General features: G+C 53.3%; 1 protein-coding gene across 4 annotated transcripts in view; it reads right to left on the reverse strand.

Annotated features, from left to right (window-relative positions):
* The window catches only part of DNMT3A (DNA methyltransferase 3 alpha), an 88394-nt gene that overhangs the window by 36173 nt on the left and 31877 nt on the right, over positions 1-20344 (reverse strand). For 3 of the 4 annotated variants that reach the window (XM_081903850.1, XM_081903849.1, XM_081903848.1), the window contains exons 4-7: positions 19193-19460; positions 8932-8978; positions 7650-7799; positions 4466-4498 (exon numbers count right to left, since the gene is read on the reverse strand). In XM_081903850.1, coding sequence (XP_081759976.1) covers positions 4466-4498; positions 7650-7799; positions 8932-8978; positions 19193-19460 — 498 coding nt within the window. The remainder of the gene's footprint in view (positions 1-4465; positions 4499-7649; positions 7800-8931; positions 8979-19192; positions 19461-20344) is intronic. The other variant, XM_081903851.1, reaches the window with a different exon arrangement.

A 20344-nucleotide genomic window follows, 5' to 3' on the forward strand; every position in this document is an offset into this window, starting at 1 on the left:
AAGGGTGTCTCAGGGCTGGGACTGCCCCCTTCCCCAAATCCTGAACAGCCACCGCTGCCTCTACAGAGGCCTCCCGCCCACCTGAGAAACACTGCAACAAGTCCTGTCCCTTCCTGCGCCCCCCCAAAAAGAACTGTGATTTTAAAATGCAGCTGGATTTTTAGCACACTCAGGAATGCAAAGTTTTGTGTCTCTTTTGAAGGAAGGGGTACTTCTGCCTTTCCCATTCCAGCGCATTTTGTGCCCCCCCAAATATCACATGGCAGGAGACTTGCTGCAGGGCAAGACCCCCAAATCCCCAGACCCTCCAGAGACGCCACTGGCTGTCCCTCAAGCCCAGAGAGACCAGCCCAGGATGCTGACCGGCTTCCCACTTCCGACTTGCAAGGAATTCCTGCTCCATCCAGGCCCTCATTGGTCATTTAACCAGGAGAAACAGCCCATGCCGTGACTTCTCCTGTCCTCGGCCACTTCAGAAGGAGCTGCCCTGGGTTCAAATGCTCCTCCGTCTCATATCTCCCTGCACACTGAAATCTAGCAAGCCAGGGGGAGTCCGCTTTCGCCACACATGCCAGCTCTCTACATGCCAGGAAGTAGCAAAGCACCTCTGGCCTGCAGACCCAAGCAGAGTGACCCCCCCTCCCCAGCCACCAATACAGACCTCCCTGACCTCTCTACATTAACTCCTTGCTATCCCTGCCGCTGTCCAATCTGTGCTGCTCTCGGTTGATCAGAGCCTCCTTTTAAGGCCGGGGGCACAAACTGGGCAGCCTTTTCCATGTGTGCCCTCCCAAGCCCTCTGAAGGAAAGCCCACGCGCAATGGTGGGGGAGATCAGAAGGGCCATGCGCCCCAGTGGTTAGAGCACCTGCAGGCCCCAGAAGACTCTAAAGGGATGGGGAAAGGGACCGCCTGCCATGCAGGAGAGAGACCTGGGCAAGGTGGATGAAGAACCAGGCCGGGCCAAGCCGCAATTCTTCAGCTGCAATTCCTGCGTGGCAGGGGGTCAGACTAGATGACTCTGGGTGTCCCTTCCAACTCTGCCATTCTGTGATTTTCCTGGCTTTTTCACCGGCAGAGGAGCAACCGTGCAGGGGAGTGCCTGTCGCCCCCCTGCCCGCTCCTCCTTTCTCCCCTGCTGGCTGCTCCCTGCCCTGCCTCACCCCTAGAGCCCTGCCTCTGGTGCTGGGTGAGGCTAAGGGGTCCCCTACTCCGCCCCTTGGGCACCGCTGCCTCGTGAGAGGATGCGCCTGAGCCACGCAGGCCCCGTGTTATCTGGCTGCGGGAGGTGCCTGCCGCTCTGGCTCCTTCTTCCTGCCGCCATGCCAGCAGCCAGGGCTGCCAGGCTATAAATAGACCAGGGCCGAGCAGGAGGGGACCTGTTGCTAGGGAGACCCAGCGGTGAGGCAGCGCGAAGAGCAGGGACACGGAGGAGATTCGGGGAGGGAGGAGGAGGGCAGGGCGGCTGCTGTGTGCGAGTGCATGCCCGGGGGGGGGGCGGCACAGGTGGGTGGCAGCGGGGGCACCATGGGTGCTCTGCGGCAGGCCTGCCATGGGGAGGGGGTCTCTGCTTCCGCCATTTTGCTGCAGTGTGCGGGCGCAAGCTGACCCCTCAGATCCTTTGTAGAGGCGGCGAAAGCAGACCAGAGGAGGGGGTGTTTGCAGCTGAGGCTCCCCCCCTTTTTGCACAGCACTTCAGGAAGGGGTGGGCAGGAATGGCCGCAGAGCAGGGGCTTGCATGCAGAGGGTCGCAGGTGCAGAGCGCAGGCAGGGCTGGGAGGGACGCGGCCTGATTTTCCTGGAGAGCTTAGCCCACTTGGAAGCCTAGAATTGTAGAGTTGGGAGGGACCCCCCCAAGGTCATCCAGCCCAACCCGCTGCCAGCTAAAGAATCCCTGCCAGGCAGCCACCCAGTCTTCCCTTAAGGGCCTCCTGTGAAGGTAAAACCCCAGGAGAAGATGGCGGCTATTTTCTGTTGGGGCAGGAGAGGCCCCCCCCCAGTGGTGGCACAAGCACCCCTAACCCAAGAGATCCTCTCACAAGCCGGGCCCCTCCCTGATGAAACACCTGGCACTGCAAGATCACTGCAGGGCACCACCTCCTGCCCCTGCGCTGCATGAGACCCCTTTTCTGGGGGGGGGGTGTCCATGCCCTTGCCCCGTGAGATACCAGCTGCCCCAGCCCTTCTTGGCCCCATCTCCTGCCTCAAACTCTGCTCTCCCCCCCCCCTTTGCCCATCCAAAACTAGGGTTAAGACCAGAGCACTCGGAAGATTTGAGAGCCCCCTGGAAGGAGGATGGGGCCGAGATCCCTGCCTTGTGGGGGCTGGACTAGACTCTCAGGGCTGATTCTATAGATCTAATTCAAAATGTAAGCAAGAATAAACCACATCTCCTTCATCTCTATTATTAGAGATTTTGTTATTTTATTATTATTATTAGTGTGTGTGTGTGTGTGTGTGTATGTATATTTATGTATGTATGGGATTTTTTCCCATTACTTCTGGGAGCCTTTTTTTGTAGAACCTGGTTTTGCTGCCATGGCAAATCTCTTGGGTGCCCCTTGATGCCCATTGTAGCAAGTGGGTATTTTGCTAGATGTTTCTCCAGCCCTGGCCTGCCCTCAACAGGTGTGCCCCCCCAGGACTATCCCAAAGGGCCTCCCCCTGCAGAGCTGCGCAGCACCCTAACCCCCACCTTCCCCTCGCCCTGCCCTGGCTGACCACTACCCCTCCCTGGGCCTCCCCCTATCAACAGCCTTTGAGGCACCCCTGGGTGCAAAAAGAGGTCCCCGGGCTCCTCCCAAGGGTGCCCTCCCCCTCTCCCTGCACCCAGCGGCATCACAGGGAGCTGTGCTTCCTGCCAGCAGGGGGTTGGTCTAGATGACCCTGGGGTGTCCCTTCCAACTCTACTAGGATTCTATGAACTGGAGCAAAGGTCCTGGTCAGCAGCAGCAGACCTCTTCTGCTTGCACCACCTGCCCACCCCCACCGGGCCAGGAAGGGTGCCGGGTGCGAGTCACCAACCAGCCCAACTTGAAAATCCACGGGATGACAGAAGGGTCAGGAAACAGCAGTGCCAAAAATCTCCCCCCAACTCTCATTGCAGGAACGCAGCGTATTCGTCTCGGGAGTTTGGCAGCCAAGCATTCAATGGTTTATTTTCTCTCTGAAAAGTCCCTTTTCTCTCTCGCTTTCAGCTCATCCACAGAACATATTTGGAAGGGGGAGAAACTCCAGGAAGGAAGCCTTGCATTGGGAAACAGGGTGGGGAGAGGTCAGCAGCAGGATCCTGAGCCCCACACAGCCCCACTGATTCCTTGATTCAGCTGATTTTGGCTGCGATTCCCGCATTGCAGGAGGTTGGGCTGCGTGGCCTTTGGGTTCCCCTCCAGCTCTGCAGTTCTGTGATCGCCCCAACTGACCTGTTCCAGCCTGCCAGCTCTGGCAGGCAGCTAACAGGAGGGAAATAAGGCAGCGTCTAGCCCAGGTGGCATCCCTGGAATGGAGTGGGCAGGGCCGGGTAAGATCACGGAACTGTAGATCCAAGTGCTGGCTAAGATTTCCAGCTACGTGGCAGGCTGCCTTATGCTGGGAGGACGGATCCACCGAGTTGAGATTCCCGCGTTACGGGGGGTTGGACTAGATGACCCTCGGGTCCCACCCAACCCTACAATTCCAGGGTTTTAGGATTTGGCACTGTCCCGACTGACTGGGCAGAGGGTTCCAGGCAAGAATATATTCCACCTGCAGATGCTGCCACTGCGGACCGAATCGGGGTGCCAGACGGATGCTCTACCCACTAGGCCTCCCCTCAGTGCCCTCTCAGCTCTTGTCTGGAGAAATGAGTCGGGTTATCTTGACGCAGGATTTCCACTCCTTTCAGACCCCCATTTCCTTCTCCCCAGGGCAGGGACGGGTTCCCCCGCAATTTAAAGGCGACCGCTGGCTTGCTCTGGGCCCAATAAAGCGACCCCCCAATAAAGCGACCCTCTACGCCCCCTGGCTTGCTCTGGGCCCAATAAAGTGACTCACAGATTCAACATATAATAATAATAATTTTTACAAAGCACCCCAACCCCCAGAGGGTGGCTTGCCTGGCGGGTGGACGGTGGGTGCCTACAATCAGGTCCAAGGTGCCAGCCTGGTGCCCGTGGGCAATGGTGACATAGCTCTGGGGCAAAAGAGGTTCTGGGCGTGCGAGGAGGAGGAGGAGAGAGAGGAGATTGTGGGGGGAGGGGTTAGGGGCCAGCAGCGAAAGGGTGCCCCCACCCTTGCCCCCATCTTTCCAAAACCATGCCCTGGGCGCCTGTGCGTGAGGAGGAAGGGACGCTCCCTGGCAGCGGGCAGACACAGGGGGAGGGCGTGGGCACACCCACAGCCCCCCCGGCAACCCACAAGCCCCGGCACGGGGTCCACATGAGACAAGCTGCCCCCCCCCCGCAAAACCCCAAAGGTGGGCCACGAACCTTGTCGAGCTGAGCTGCCGCTGGGTTATCAGTCTGTGGGAGAAAGGTAAAGGAGAGGAGGGAGTTAGCACACACAAGAGCCACAGCAAGAGGACGCGACTGCCGTTGCCCCACAGGCAGGCACAGGAGGGGGGCACACGGGGGGGAGGATGGGGGGCGCAGCTCGGCAGGTGCCAGTTCACCTAAGGGAGGAGCAAAGCCTGAGCGACTGAGGTCCTCGCCCTTTTGCCCAATGCCAGCCTGAGACCATTTGCAGGAGCGCCGTGGGTTGTTCCCCGAGAAGCCTTTAGTCCTGCGGAACTCCCTACCACTGGAGACACAGCAAACGCCTTCTGCGCAGGCTTTTTCCACACCTGCTGGAAACGTTTCGGTTCCCTCTTGACTTAAGCAGGGAATTAAGAGCGCCATCCTTGCCCAACGACTACTTGACGTCTGTTTCTAACTTCTTTCCGTAGCTGTATATTTTTATTGGCATGAACCAAACCATAATAAATGCGGGCGGGGGGGGGGAGATAATAATAATAATAATAATAATAATAATAATAATAATAATAATAAGGAATTGGTATACAAATATTCAGTATTGGAGCACCTTCTGCCCCAGTCCCACTCCTTGCTCAGGACGTCCTGCGCTGCGCCAGTCTCAAGGATGCCAACCCATAATGCTTTGCAGCCAGACCCGGGTACCAGGGCACAGCAAAGCATGCTGGGAAGGAGGATGCCACTAGGTCACAGAGATGCTCCAAAGACTTAACGATAAAAGCCACCTCTCTAGCTCCCTAATTATTATTATTTGAACCAAGAGCTGTGGGTCCCTGCCAGTTCTATGATTCTAGGAATGCCAGGAAGTTACACAAACAGAAGTGGCCACAATGATCCGGAAGGAAAATAGGGTGTGGGAGTCCCAGTGCAGCCCATCATCGCCTGAACCCTGTGCCCGCCTCCCCTCTGCAAACACCGCCAGGGCCCTTCCTGGTCTCTGCACAGTCCAAACATCTGCAGAACATCTGCAGCGATGCATTTTTGCAAGCGCACAGCCTCACATCTCATGAACCCATGCCCACGGTGGACGTGCGCCCTTCCTGAACGCCAGCATGTGAGCATGGGCAGCATGTGAGCGCACCCAGCCAGATGCGCCCAGGAGCGGGCAAAGTCATGGGACGAGGGAAGGAAAACCAGGGGGGCTCTGTAGGTTCATGGCAGACCTACAGGCAGCTGGACCCGAACATGTGGAAGGCAGAAGATATGGGGGGGGGGTGATGCCAACAAGGGGGACCAAGAGGGGAGGGTGGTCCAGGTGCACTTTCCCAAGCACATGGCTAAACGGTGGAACTCACTGCCACTGGAGGCTATGACGGCCTGACCAAAATCGCCCAGATCTCTCAGGCCCAAGATTCCCATAGAAGATTGGGGGGGGGGGGGAATTGTGAGACACTTCAATGCCTGGCTGAGTAAGCGGCTGCCTCAGAAAGCAGACAGGTGAAGGGGGGGGGAATATTAGGAAATGAAATCAATAAGTAGATAACCACACATTAAAAAAAAAAAGATACATGCCAAGCAAAACCGAATGCTGCAAGCTATGTAAAAGTATGAAGCCTTACATATGATTTGCATAATTATATCCTGCTAATTAGAGGGAAGGCTCTGACCCCCCCAACCTTGTCAGAAGCTGCTCCGTCCCCAAGAACTCTCTACACTTTCAAGCCACTCCTGACTCTCCTGAGGACTAGAAAGTTGATTCTTTAAACAGCGGAAGCTGAGCTAGCCAGGATGCCAAGTTCCTCTCCCCCCCCCCCTGCATCCAGCTTCCCCCCAGGCACGCGGCCAGCCCCCCTCTTATTCTCCCAGCAGGCCCCCCAATCTCTCCATGGGGCTACGAAAGACCCTCAAGTGTGAGAAGGAGGCAGAAAAGGGATTTGGGGAGCCAAGAGATATTGGCTTGCGCTAGTCATTTCTCCTTGGAATGAGAACAAAGGGAAAGGGGGGTGTGCTAGGAAATTGAAGACGCCCTCCCCACATTTCCCCAAGCAGCAAAGCGACATTGCAGGGGGTTAGACTACAGGACCTTTGGGGTCCCTTCCAACTCTAGAATCCTGCGCAATGGGACAGAGGTGGGAGACATTCTGCAGCCCATTCTGGGCTAGGAGAGGAAGGGGAGTGCTAGAGAGACCCAGCACTCTTGACCCCCCCACCCCCACCGTCCACTGCACACACACGGGACCCCCCCCTCTCAGTGACCCCCACTAAGCACCCAGCAGGACAGCCACCTCTGCTGGCAGCCACCCTTTCCCGCTGCCACCCCAAAGCAGCCGCTCCGACCACTACTCACTCCTGCCTTGCATGGCCTCCAATGCACCACCGCCTTGGCCCAAGGCAGGACCAAGAGGCAGAGCCCCGCCAAGGCCCCAACCTTCTCTGGGGCAGGCGCAGCGTGGCTTCTTCCCCCCTCCACAAAGCACAATTGGATCACAGAATCGTAGAGTAGGAAAAGAGCCCCTGCGGTCATCTAGTCCAACCCTCTGGAACGCATGGGGTTGGACTAGATGATTGTCAGAACTGTAATTTGGGGGTGGCTCCCCCATGGACCCCTAGATGTCTGTTGTGCAGGCAAGAAGGATGGTTTGCTCTGGCAAAGTCTCCCTCTCCCATCTCTGGGGCAGAAAGCACTATGGGGAAGAGCCGTAGTTCAGTGGTAGAAAACACCTCTCCTGCAACAAGGTCAAGCCCCGCCGGCAGCATCTCCAGGCAGGGCTGGGAGAGATTCCAGGAGAGCTGCCAATCAGTGCTGACAATACTGATCAAGATGGACCAATGACCTGAATGAGGCATCTTCCTGTGCTGCCCCCCTTGCAGACAGAACCCCCACATTCTCTGCAAAGGGGGGCTGACAGAGCAAGACATCACCTGGAAAGCATAACCCCCCCAATAGCATCTCGGAAAACCCCAGAACCAGCCCAAGGCCAACCAACACCCAGAGCCCATCTTGAGACCCCTGAGAAATATTGGGCGTGGGGGGAGACTTGGTCCACCTGATTTGTGACCCTGGGAGGCAGAAGCGGCAGAATTCACGCTGACCACCCTGGAGGAGCCAAGAGGGACCCCCAGGGAGAGCTGAGGGCCCGTGGGCAGAAGGGGGCCCCACCCAGGATGCTGCCACCCCGGGACCCGGGGCGCCCAGGCTCACCTCCCGCTTCCAGCGCGCCAGCCACTCGTCCCGCTTCCTCTTGCTGATGTAGTAGGGGTCGCCCGCCTGGAAGGTCAAGCGCGGCATCGGCCGGGGGCGAAGGCTCGACTCGCAGCCCAGGCCTCCTCCTCGCAGGCGGCCGCGGGATCCCTGCGCGGGGAGAGGAGAGTCAGAAGGGATCGCCGGATCGGGCCGGATTCCCATCTCAGCCGATGCCCCCAGCGCCAGACCCGCTCTGCCCTCCTGCCATTTCCAGGAAAAAAGCACACCAAGAACTCTGGCCAAGGCAAGTTTCAGCAGTGGGAGTGGTCCCTCCTCACAAATCAATAGCCAATACTTTTGAACGGATTAGTTTTTGTTACTATTGACTACTGATTTGCGAGGAGGGACCACTCCCACTACTGAAACTTACAGTGCTTTTTTCTTAGTATATTTAATAACAAGAACTTATTTCCAAAAGGTGGCCTTCATAAAAGCATTGCTTTTATTTTGGGGGGACAAGGCCGTTTTCATTCCGTTTCTTCAATAATAATAATAATAATAATAATAATAATAATAATAATAAATATTAGTAGTAGTAGTAGTAGTAGTTTTTCTCTTTGACATCTGGTGGGAGGGTGTTCCACAGGGCAGGTTTCACATGGTTCAGCACTGAGATATTTCTCGGTTTACACTGGACCCCAATACTTGCAACAATTACGTTAAAAATAAAAATAAAACAACAAGACTCAGACAAATGTTTCTGAATACATTCAAAAAGTTGTGTCGAAATGTATATACAAAAAGTATTAACAATTATTAATGACGATAAAAATTATGTGTAGTAAAGTGCATTGCTTAGACTGGTAAAATTTTGAATTTATAGGGCTCTGTTGGAAGGGGGGAAATAAAAATATGTCCTCCGTGAACCATTTCCCTCCCCCAGCAGTCAAGATCAGACCTGCAGCTTTAAGAATGGGAGTCTGAGCCTGCTATTTTCCTCTGCCCTCCTCATCCCGTTTTTCCTTGTGTGTCACACCTTTCAGACCGGGACTGTTTTATTCCTGGTCTTTCTATGAGCCGTTTTCGGCTAAAGCGCATATGCTCTACATCGGGGGGGGGCAGGAATTGGGCAGCCCCCTTAGTCCCCACCCACTGGCTCTGATGGGGGCTTTAACCCAAGCGTCCCTGGGAGAGTGCAGCAGGACTCGCCCCCTAAGCAAGCAATGGTCCAGCTTGGGGGTCATGGAAGCTGCTTCCCCACCCCCCAAAAAACGGGCCCAGCTGTGCAGAAAATACTTGCCTCCATTTTCAGGGAGTTGTAGTGGTTTTCCTCCTTCTCTTCTTTGCCTGGGAACAGAGAGAGAACAGACTGAGCGCCAGGAGAAATCTGGGCCATGCGGGCCCTTTGGTGGGGGGCAGGTGCCCCCACGCAAAGGAGGGCGTTGTGCCCGTGCTGGGTCTGGTGGCGCCACCCCTCACGGCCAGGGTCCTCCTCTCTCGTTTTGCACATTTAAATTGTTACTGGATTTAAAAACTTCCCACAAAATCCAGTTTATACACTTCTCCTAACAATTCGACTTCCCATCTTAACATTCGCGATGTTCCCCCCCCAAACAACTTCCTGCTGCCTTGTATTCAATACTTATTCTAATCTTTCTTTATTTGCTTTCTTCTTCCTATCCTTTTTTAATTAAATAAATTTTATTATTAAAATAATTCAGCATTAAAGCATACATATTACAAATATACAAACAAACACACATTTCATAAAGTCCTTAAAAATATTCCTACATACCCCCCACTCAATCCCACAGATACTTCCTTTGGACTTCCAATCTACTCAATTGCAATTTCTTTCCACTTCTATTACTATCTTTCACACACTTTCAAACCAACTTTTCTACTTCTTTTTCTGTTACACATTGTTATCCATCTTATTTAGCATTTCAGTATTTACAACAGAACTTGTTTATTCTAATAAGAGTTCTGATTCTTCAATATGATTTTGCAAGAATCCTTTAAACACTTTCCAGCCCTTGTCTATCTTCTCTTTTCAGATCCTTCCGATTTCTCCCATTGTTTTGGATATATTGTAATACTCCAATAATTTGGCTAGCTGCTCTGTTTTCGTCGGTATTATATCACTTTTCCAATTTTTCGCAATCAACAGCCTTGCGGCTACCGTTGCGTATAAATATAACGTCTTGTCTTCTTCCTTTAGACTTCCTGGTACTATTCCCAATAGAAAACCTTCTGGTGTTTTCCTAAATGAATATCTGAACAGTTTTTCACTTCATTACATATTGTTTCCCAAAGTTGTTAGATGTTCTTCCTATACTTTCATTGCTTATACTTCAAGACCTGCCCATGATTTCATGTGGCTAGAGCACTTTTTTAAATAGTCCGGTAGGAACTTCCATTCTTCCATCGACTTTCCTTCATTCTGGTCCCTTATTTTTGCTGTCGATCTCACCATTCACCTCAAAAGCCATCCCTCGCCTCCTTTCCATTTCTGTGCATACAGATGGCAGCCTGTTTTAATCGCCTGCAGAAACAATTTGGGTCCCCTTCTCATGCCCCCCAACCTTCCCCCCGCCTAACTCTGCTGGCAAGGGCTGATGGGAGTTGTCATCCAAAAACCAGCTTGGGCGAAGAGGCAGTGGTGCCAACTTCCGGGTGCCCAAGCACCCACAAAACTGCCCCCGAAGGGCCCAGGCACCCACAAATCTCAGTGCCAAGGTCACGCACACCACATGGCACCCACGGCTCCAGGCATCCATGGTCCAGTTGCCAAGCTGGCACTCCTGGGGCGAGGGATAAGCGGGCAGGCTCATTCTGCTTGGCAAAGGCAACTCCTTGAAGGTTCTGCCTGGCTTCTCGCGTCCCGGGTGTGTGTCCCCTCTTAACAATATCGCTTTACATCTTATATATAAAAAGCTATTCCACCTGGCCTTTGGTTTGGACTCCGTCTGACCCTTATGTTTCCCTGCCCTTATGGTCTTGATTTATCAGCTACTTTTAAAATGAGGCTGCATTTTAAATTGCATTTTAACCTGTATTTTAAGTTGGTTCCCCCCCACCATCATGTTTTTTACTGTGATTTTATTGGTGTTAGCCACCCTGAGCCCAGCTCTGGCCGGGGAGGGCAGGGTATAAATAAAATTATTTATTATTATTATTATTATTATTTGCCTATCGACTGCTTCAATCTGCAGAACCGGCACTGCATAATACCTGTTCCACACTTGTAAGAAAGCGACATTTTAGTGTGGCAGCAGCTGCCCTGTGGAACTCCCTGCCTGTGGAGATAAGGCTGGCGTCTTTGCCACACTCTTTCTGGCACCGGCTAAAGATATTCTTGTTTAAACAGGCCTACCCAGGTGTTTAAAACTGGCATCAACTTTCCAATCTGCTTTCGGTTTATTACTGATTTTATCTTTAAAGAGTTGTTTTTACTGATAATTTTTGTATTCTCTTTGTAAAGTGCTTTGAGGATTGTTGGGTTGGGTTTTTTTACGATCAAGGGGGGTATGATTCTTATGAAATAAATAAGTCAATTGCCCTTTGAACGGCCTCTCTAAATTGCTCCCATGTCAGTTTCTGTTCCTTGGGGGTGTGGGAGGGTTAATAAGAGAGCACTATGTATGATGCTGTAAAAAATGAAAATAGAAATCAAAGCCTTGCAGGAACAGAAACTGACAGTGGAACAATTCAGAGAGGTGATTCAAGGGGCGTTCCAGCACTCTCTCAGCACAGGTAATAATAATAATAATAATAATATCATCACAGAATTGTAGAAGGGACCCTGAGAGTCATCTAGTCCACCCCCTGCAATGCAGAAATACAAATCATTTTACTATTTGCACCCTGCCCACCTGACTGGGTCGCCCCAGCCTCTCTGCGCACAGAGCCTGACTTCTGACATTTTGTGGGGGTGGCGAGAATTATTCCTCTCTCTTTCTCCCCTAGAGAAGTTCCCTCTCCTTCCTCCCATTGGTCAATTCTCCCCTGGGCGGAGCGGCTGTTTTATTTTTATCTTCTATGAAATGCATGCACACCCCACCAGCCATTGCTTTCAGGGCAGCTTACAAAAACTAAAACTCTCAAAGCATCATCATCATCATTTAACTACAGCCGCACAGGAATATGCAGAGCAGCAGACAAGGGAAACCAGGAACTAAAATCACATGTATTCAACATTTTTGAAAAGCAAAGTGAGTGGGGAGAAAGCAAGGCAAGTTTCCCTGGACAGGGAGGGGCCACGAATGAAAAGGACCTGTCTCTCTCTCTCCTCTCTTCAGCTGCCCCCCACCTGGGCAAGGCCTGGCCCAGGGGGGCAGTGAAGCAGCCCTTCCAGGCTTCCTCCCTTGTCCCCGCTTCATTCGCATCCAAGCCCAGCAGGCCTTCCAAGGGGATCCCCAGCTCTCCGCGTGGACCTCAGATCCGTAGCGGATAAGGTCACTTCTAGTGCAACACCCTAATTTGTTTTTTTGTTGTTATAGTGTTTATATTATTAACTTGTAAGATATGGATTTGTTTTGTACGTTTCTGAGCACAATTCAAAGTGTTGGCGATGACCTTTAAAGCCCTAAATGGCCTCGGTCCTGTATATCTGAAGGAGCGTCTCCACCCTGGACACCTGGGTCCAGCTCCAAGGGCCTTCTGGCGCTTCCCTCACTGCGAGAAGCCAAGTTACAGGGAACCAGGCAGAGGGCCTTCTCAGTGGTGGCGCCCGCCCTGTGGAACTCCCTCCCACCAGATGTCAAAGCGATAAATAACTACATCTGAAGGCAGCCCTGTTTAGGGAAGTTTTAAATGTTTAACAGGTTATTGTATTTTAGGTTTTATTGGAAGCCGCCCAGAGTGGCTGGGGAAACCCACCCAGATGGGCGGGGTATTCCGTATTTTTCGCTCTATAAGACTCACTTTTCCCCTCCTAAAAAGTAAGGTGAAATGTGTGTGCGTCTTATGGAGCGAATGCAGCTATCCCAGAAGCCAGAACAGCAAGAGGGATTGCTGCTTTCACTGCGCAGCGATCCCTCTTGCTGTTCTGGCTTCTGGAATTCAGAATATTTTTTTCCTTGTTTTCCCCCTCCAAAAACTAGGTGCATCTTATGGTCTGGCGCATCTTATGGAGCGAAAAATACGGTAATTAATATCATCATCATCATCATCATCATCATTATTATCTTTAGTTGTTCTTGCTTTTTTAGTTTTTCGAATGTCAGTTTTTGTGTGTTGTGTATTGTTATTTTTCGTGTTGTTGTGTGGAAAACACTAAGAAAATGTATTTTAAATAAATAAATAAATAAATAAATAAATAAGAAAACGCTCAACCTGAAGCAAATGTAACATGAGGCATGACTGTATTTTGTATTTGGAAAACCAATAAAAAAGATTTACGAAAAAGAAGAACCACAACACGGGCGACTGCAGCCAGGCCCCCCCTTCTCTCTGTCCCTTCTAAGCTGCACCCCATTTCCAGGTCACCCAGCAAGACGGGGGGGGGGGTCAGGAAACTCACCTCCCTCTACCTGCCAAGGGTGCCCCTTCCTCAAAGCGGGTGGGGAGAAGCCCAGAGCAGTGGAGGTGGGCAAAGAATGGGGAGAAGCCCCCGGGAAGCCATGAGGGGGGGTGCCTGACGCCTGCAGGGGACAGGATATGCCAAAGAGGAACCAAAGGGGGTCAAGTGTTGGCTCAGCCTCTGCATTCTCCGCCCCCCCCATGAGAGCCGCCAGTTTCCTGTGTCGTCTTCCTCGCAGGTAACAGAGGCCGCAGCTCAGCTTAAAAATAGCACCCAGCCTGAAATTTGGGTGTGGGCGGGGGGCAGCGGAAGAGAGCACCTCTGCGAGGCGGTGGCGGTGAGGGGGGGGGTGTCCGGAAGGACGAATGCACAGGCCGCGTGGGAACAGGTGGGGGCAGAGAGACAGCAGCTATGAGAACGTAAGATCACAAAAACCGCCCCGGTGGATCAGGGCAAGAGCCCGTCCTGTTCTCACAGTGCCAACATGGCCCCAAGGACCTAGAAATCCAGAGAGACTGCCTCTGGGCCTGGAGGCTCCATTAGAAGCGGCTGGATCGTGCCAGTCTTCCCATTCTCACCCCACATGCCCCAAAGGGTGCAAGCAGGATCTGAGCGCAAGAACAAAACTCTCCCCTCCGCCGGTTTCCAAGAACCAGAATTCACAAGTGTTGCTGCCTCAACAGCCCTCTCCTCCTCCTCCTCCATGAATTTTTCCAAACTTCTTTTAAGTAAGGTGGCCCTCACAGTCTCTTGTGGGAGGGAGTTCCACCGTCTAACTATAATAATTTATTATTTGTACCCCGCCCATCTGGCTGGGCTTCCCCAGCCACTCTGGGCGGCTTCCAACAAAGATTAAAAATACATTAAAGTGTCACACATTAAAAACTTCCCTGAACAGGGCTGCCTTCAGATGTCTTCTAAATGTCAGGTAGTTGTTTATTTCCGATGGGAGGGCGTTCCACAGGGCGGGTGCCACCACCGAGAAGGCCCTCTCCCTGGTTCCCTGTATCCTCACTTCTCGAAGGGAGGGAACCACCAGAAGGCCCTCAAGAGCTGGACCTCAGTGTCCAGGGAGGTGGAGACACTCCTTCAGGCATACAGGACCAAGGCCATTTAGGCTTTAAAGGTCAGCACCAACACTTTGAATTGTGCTCGGAAACGTGCTGGGAGCCAATGTAGGTCTTTCAAGACCGGTGTTATATGGTCTCGGTGGCCGCTCCCAGTCACCAGTCTAGCTGCCGCATTCTCGATTAGTTGTAGTTTCCGAGTCACCTTCAAAGGTAGCCCCACGTAGAGTGCATTGCAGTAGTCCAAGCGGGAGATAACCAGAGCATGCACCACTCTGGCAAGACAGTCTGTGGGCAGGGAGGGTCTCAGCCTGCGTACCAGATGGAGCTGGTAGACAGCCGCCCTGGACACAGATTTGACCTGCACCTCCATGGACAGCTGTGAGTCCAAAATGACTCCCAGGCCATGCACCTGGTCCTTCAGGGGCACAGTTACCCCATTCCGGACCAGGGAGTCCCCCACACCTGCCCGCCTCCTGTCCCCCAAAAACAGTACTTCTGTCTTGTCAGGATTCAATCTCAATCTGTTAGCTGCCATCCATCCTCCAACCGCCTCCAGACACTCCACAGGACCTTCACCGTATCATCCACATACTGATGAACACCCAGCCCAAACTCCCTGATGATCTCTCCCAGCGGCTGTATGTAGATGTTGAAAAGCATGGGGCAGAGGACGGAACCCTAACTATGTGCTTTGTGAATAAGGACTTTCTTTCATCCATCCCAAATGCGCAAACGGGTGCGATTCTGCCCACAATGCGCAGGGAGAAATTCAGGGCAGCTGCCACTGCCCCCAACACCTCAACACTCTGCACAGAAGTTCTCCTACAAGAGGGCGGCTCGGTTCATGGTAGGGGACATCCCGGTGGATTGGGCCCCATGGGAGGGCCGGATCCTGCTGGGCTCTCTTCCGCTGCTCCACTTGCTGGAGAAAGAGCCTGTTCACCCTCTTTGTGGCTCGTAAAAATTTGGGTTTATGCTATCTACGTGTCTTATCTGTTGTGCGACACACCCCAAACACAGACTATTCCTTTTCCCCTTTTGGGTCCCTCCAAAGATCTGGGAAATGTTGGCGTTCCCCCCCCCCCCCCCGTGAACAGCCCCCTCCTCCTCGATGGGGACACACAGCCTTTCGGAAGCTGCCGCCCTGTCCCCAGCCAGTATCTTCTGGACCTGGGATGCCCAGGCTGGATGCTCTGGGGTCCCAAAGTCTGGAGGGTGGGGAGGGGGCAAAAGCCTCTCTGCTCCTGCCCTCCCCCAATAAATCCCTGGCCAGCTCAGCAACAACTCCGGGGCTGCTGGCGGCCGCCTCCTTCCTCCGGGGGTCCCTGTCTTCCAGAATTTCCATCTGGCCAAGCCTTGGCTGGGAGGAGGCCCCCTCCCAAGGAACAATCCTGGCACAGCGGCAGAGGAAGACCCCTCCCCTCGCAGGCTCCCCGCCAGCAGGAAACCTAAGCTGCCTGGGAACGTGGAACGACTCTGCCATTCTCCTCCACTGCCTGGAAAAAGCCCCCCCACCCCGGATTTCTGGGGCAGGAGGAATTCCTCAGGCAGGAGCCGACGCGGCTGGGGGCGGGCAGGCAGGAGGGAGTGTAGACCCTCCGGGAAAGGATCCTGCTGCCTCCTGCCCAAAAGGGCTCACGTCACTGTTCTGCTGCCCCTGCCTCAGGACAGAACTTTGGGTAGCCCGAAAGACTGCCAGGTGAGGGCAATGGGCAGATTTTACCCATAGGGCACAGGCCCCACACTAAGGGGGGCAGGGGGCTCCTATGTATTTCAGGGACCTTCCTGGGAGGGAGGGGGCAGGTGGAAAAATTATTATTATTATTATTATTATTATATTATTATTATTATTATTATTACTAATATGCCAGCCATCTGGCAGGTTGCCCCAGCCACTCTGGGCAGCTTCCAACAAATTATAAAACCACAGTAAAACATTAAATAATAATAATTTATTATTTGTATCCCGCCCATCTGGATGGGCTTCCCCAGCCACTCTGGGCGGTTTCCAAAAAAATATTAAATTCCTCTAATACATCAAACATTAAAAGCTTCCCTAAACAGGGCTGCCTTCAGATGTCTTCTAAAAGTCTGATAGTTGTTGTTCTCTTTGACATCTGGTGGGAGGGCGTTCCACAGGGCGGGTGCCACTACTGAGAAGGCCCTCTGCCTGGTTCCCTGTAACTTGGCTTCTCGCAATGAGGGAACCGCCAGAAGGCCCTCAGCGCTGGGTCTGTGTCCGGGCAGAACAATGGGGGTGGAGACGCTCCTTTAGGTATACTGGGCCAAGGCCTTTTAGGGCTTTCAAGGAAGGAGCGGAACCACTGTATGACAGTGCCCCCAGCTCCCAGCCCCTCAAGACGGTCCAGAAGGATGTCATGGTCGATGGTATCAAACGCCGCTGAGAGATCCAGCAGAACTAGGAAACAGCTCTCACCTTTGTCCCTAGCCCGCCGGAGATCATCAACCAGTGCGACCAAGGCAGTTTCAGTCCCATGATGAGGCCTGAATCCCGACTGGAAGGGATCCAAATGGTCCGCTTCTTCCAGGCGTGCCTGGAGTTGTTCGGCAACCGCTCGCTCTATCACCTTGCCCAAGAATGGAAGATTTGAGACTGGGCGATAGTTGGCCATTGTGGCCGCATCTAAAGATGGTTTTTTAAGAAGCGGTTTAATAACCGCCTCTTTCAGTGGGTCTGGGAAGGCTCCCTCACAGAGAGAAGCATTCACCACCCCACGAAGCCCATCGCCCAGTCCTTCCCGGCTAGCTTTTATAAGCCAGGATGGGCAAGGATCCAGGAGACAGGTGGTTGGCTTCACTCATCCAAGCAGCCTGTCCACATCCTCGGAGGTAACAGATTGGAACTGATCCCACGCAATTGCACATGGAAAACGTCCCCACTCTCCAGCCTGCGCTTGCGCAAGGGAGCACCCCGCTGGGTCACGCCAATGTGTACAGGGACGCCAAGTAGGGTGGGGCCAGGGAGCTGGGGCACCCAGAAAATTATGAGTGAAGAGACTGGGCCCCTCAAAGTTCCATGGCAGCCGTGGGGCGGGCTCGCATCATGCCAGCAAGCCACAAGTGATGCCAGCATGCCGCGGGGCATGGGCGCACGGCATGAGCCCATCGCAGGGTGTGCCGACGCTGTGCGGCCCAGGGCGTTCTCAATCAGGAGGGCAAGGTGGTGTGCATGGAGGCATGGAAGCATCGGAAGAGACTGGCTCCTGGATCAGGCCAATGGCCCCCCTCGTCCAGCCTCCTGTTCTTACCATGGGAAACCTGCAAGCAGGATCCGACCACAAGAGCATCACTCCCGGCTCCTGTGGTTTCCAGCAAGTGGGGTTCAGAATCATGGCTGCTTTTGACTGTGGAGCCAGAACAATAGCTCATCCTGGCCAATAGCCCTCCACGGCCGTCTTGTTTCTTTCCCTCTCTCATTTCACTCCCTCCAACACCTTGGGCTGCCTCTGCCTCTTTTGCGCTCTCTCTCTCTCTCTCTCTCACGCACGCACACACAAATTGTCAACACCTCTGAAGGCAGCTCTTCTGGCCGGCAATCCAAACCACAGCCCCACCTGGCCCCCTGCTTTGTGGGCTTCTGAGCCGGTTGCTGCCCTGGCAGCTGCTCTCCCTCGCCCAAGCCAACGGGCAGAGCCACCCAGCAGCCAGGCTGGCCCTGGCACCTGCAGGACGGATCCTGGAGCCTCCCAAATTGGGGGGCTGGCTGCCTATAGACGTGGGCAGCCTAGTGGACTGCACAGAGAGCATTTTTGGAAGACGGCAGAGAGACTCCCTAATTCAAGGGCTTAGGAAGTGTGATTTGCAGGAGTCCACTCTACTTATCGCCATGCAGGTCCCCCCTTTTTCTCCAGAGAGCTCAAGATCCTTGGTTCTTTCTCTTCTCACTGAGTCCTCACAACAACCCTGTGAGGGAGGTCAGGCTGAGAGGCAGGGACTGACCCCAGGCCACACCCGGATTCGAACCCTGGTGTCTCCCAGGTCCTAGTCAGAGACACGCTAACCACTACACCACACTGTCTCTGCACAATAGCCCTTCCCATTGCGGGAGTCCAGAAGCAAGAGCATCATCTCACCGGCTTCCCAGGTGACCCTTAGTCCATCACCCACATCGCTGGCATAACTAGGCACACATCGTACAATCACAGAATTGCAGAGTTGGAAGGGACCCTGAGGGACATCTAGACCAACCCCCTGCAAGGCGGGAATAAAGAAGGCAACCTTTGCCAACCTTGTGCCCTCCAGATCTTTCGGTCTGTGGCTTTCGCTACACGGCCAGGCTGGCAGGGGCCAACAGGGCACCAGGTTGGTGAAGGTAGAGCTACATGAACTCCCAAGTCAGAATTCCTGCATTGCAGGGGGTTGGGCTGGATGACCTTTGGGGTCCCCTTCCAATTCTATTATTCTGGCCACCCTCCTTGAGCAGCTGAGAAGGAAAGCGGGCGCAGCCTTCAAGGGACTCCCAAAGGGGCAGCAGAGCACACCCAGCTTCCGCGAACAAGAAACAGATGCACACTCCAGTGAATCGAATGCCATCTGCAGCATCAGGACTGCCCCTCTCAGGCGCCTCACCACTATAAAGTGATTTCTTAAAGCACATGCATGTTCATTCTGCGCCTTACAGTGAAGGATGCTGGGGGAGGTGGGGTTATAATTGCAAAAGGGATATTGGAGATGTCACTGGTGCTAGCCAATCAGCCCTGCCCACAGATGGAATTTGTTTGCAAGGTTGCAGCACTGTTTCCTTCAGGAAGAAATGTTATGTTTGGGCTGAATATGGAAAGGGGGGCAACTGTGAGGTTCCTTAAAGGTAAGTGACCCCTTGGATGAGCCTCATTTCCACCCCCCAGAGCCTGCCCTCCCCCCTACACTGACTAGTCACCCCCTGCCCCCCGCTTGCAGTGGGGCGAGAGCCCCAACCGATGACCCTTCCCACGTCCCCAGCTCACCTTCGCTGGCAGGGGCGTCGGGGCTGTCCTTTGGGGTGCAGCGGCCGTTCTCCAAGGCCCGCCCCCCCACCTCGCCCTCCGGGAGGCTGCTGGCCTGGTCCTCGCTGGACTGCCGGCCCTTCAGGTCGGTGGTGGTGCTGCCGCTGTTCTCGGGGCTGCCCGTCCCCACGTCTCCATTGGGCACTTGCTCCACGGGGCTGGTGTTGTGGGCAGGCGGGGGGCACTTGGGCGCTGAGGCTGTGTCTTTGGGGGCTTCTGCGCTCTCCACCTGGAAGGGAAAAAGGCGAGACAAAAGTGGGGAGAGGGCGTGAGACGCTTCACACCCTCCAGGTCGAGGGAGGGGTCCTGGGGCAGGGAGGGGCATCGTCCAAGACCCTCAGAAGGAATGACCCTTGACTGACAGCCTGGGAGGGAGGGAGGGAGGGAGGGAGGGAGGGAGGGAGGAGCCAACTTCAGGCAAACAGGAACCAGAGAAGTAGCAAGTTGTTGTAGGTGAGAATTCTCAAAATTCACATTTCCTTTTTTTGAAAAATGCACTTCAGGTGTATGGTGTTTTCATACACACAAACACACACACAATTTTTTTGTTAACTTTTCCGTTTTACAATTTAAAATACTCATTTAAACATTCTCAAAATATGACTTCCCTTCTCTTTCCACAGTTCATTTTGCGTATCACAAATCCCCGCATATTTTACAAAAACGAAACCATTCAGTATTCCACTATTGCATCCATCAAAACTTATTTGAACAGTTGAATTTATCTGAATGCTGCCAACGTTTTCAGGTGTGTGCAAATCCCCCCCCCCCGTATATTCAATAAACGTTTTCCAATCTTCTCCAAACCTTTATGACGTTTTCTACCTAACCTTAAAACAAATGCAGCCAAGAGATTTGCGGGAGAGACAACAATTTTTCGGCAGAGCCATCACTGCGCATGGGGAAATAGGGGCATTTATAGAATCAGAGAATTATAGGGTAGACCCCCTCAGGGTCATCGAGTCCAACCCCCTTGCAAGGCAGGAATTGCAACTGAAGAATCCCCAACAGGTTAAAAAATTCAAATGAAGGTGAGTCCAGCACCTTCCGAGGTGGTCAAAGATGTTTGGAGAGCTTTTCTACACACAGGCACAAAACCATCTGCAAAACCTG

Source organism: Podarcis melisellensis (assembly GCF_964234715.1).
Source record: "Podarcis melisellensis genome assembly, chromosome: 3".
NCBI classification, from domain to species: Eukaryota; Metazoa; Chordata; class Lepidosauria; order Squamata; family Lacertidae; genus Podarcis; species Podarcis melisellensis.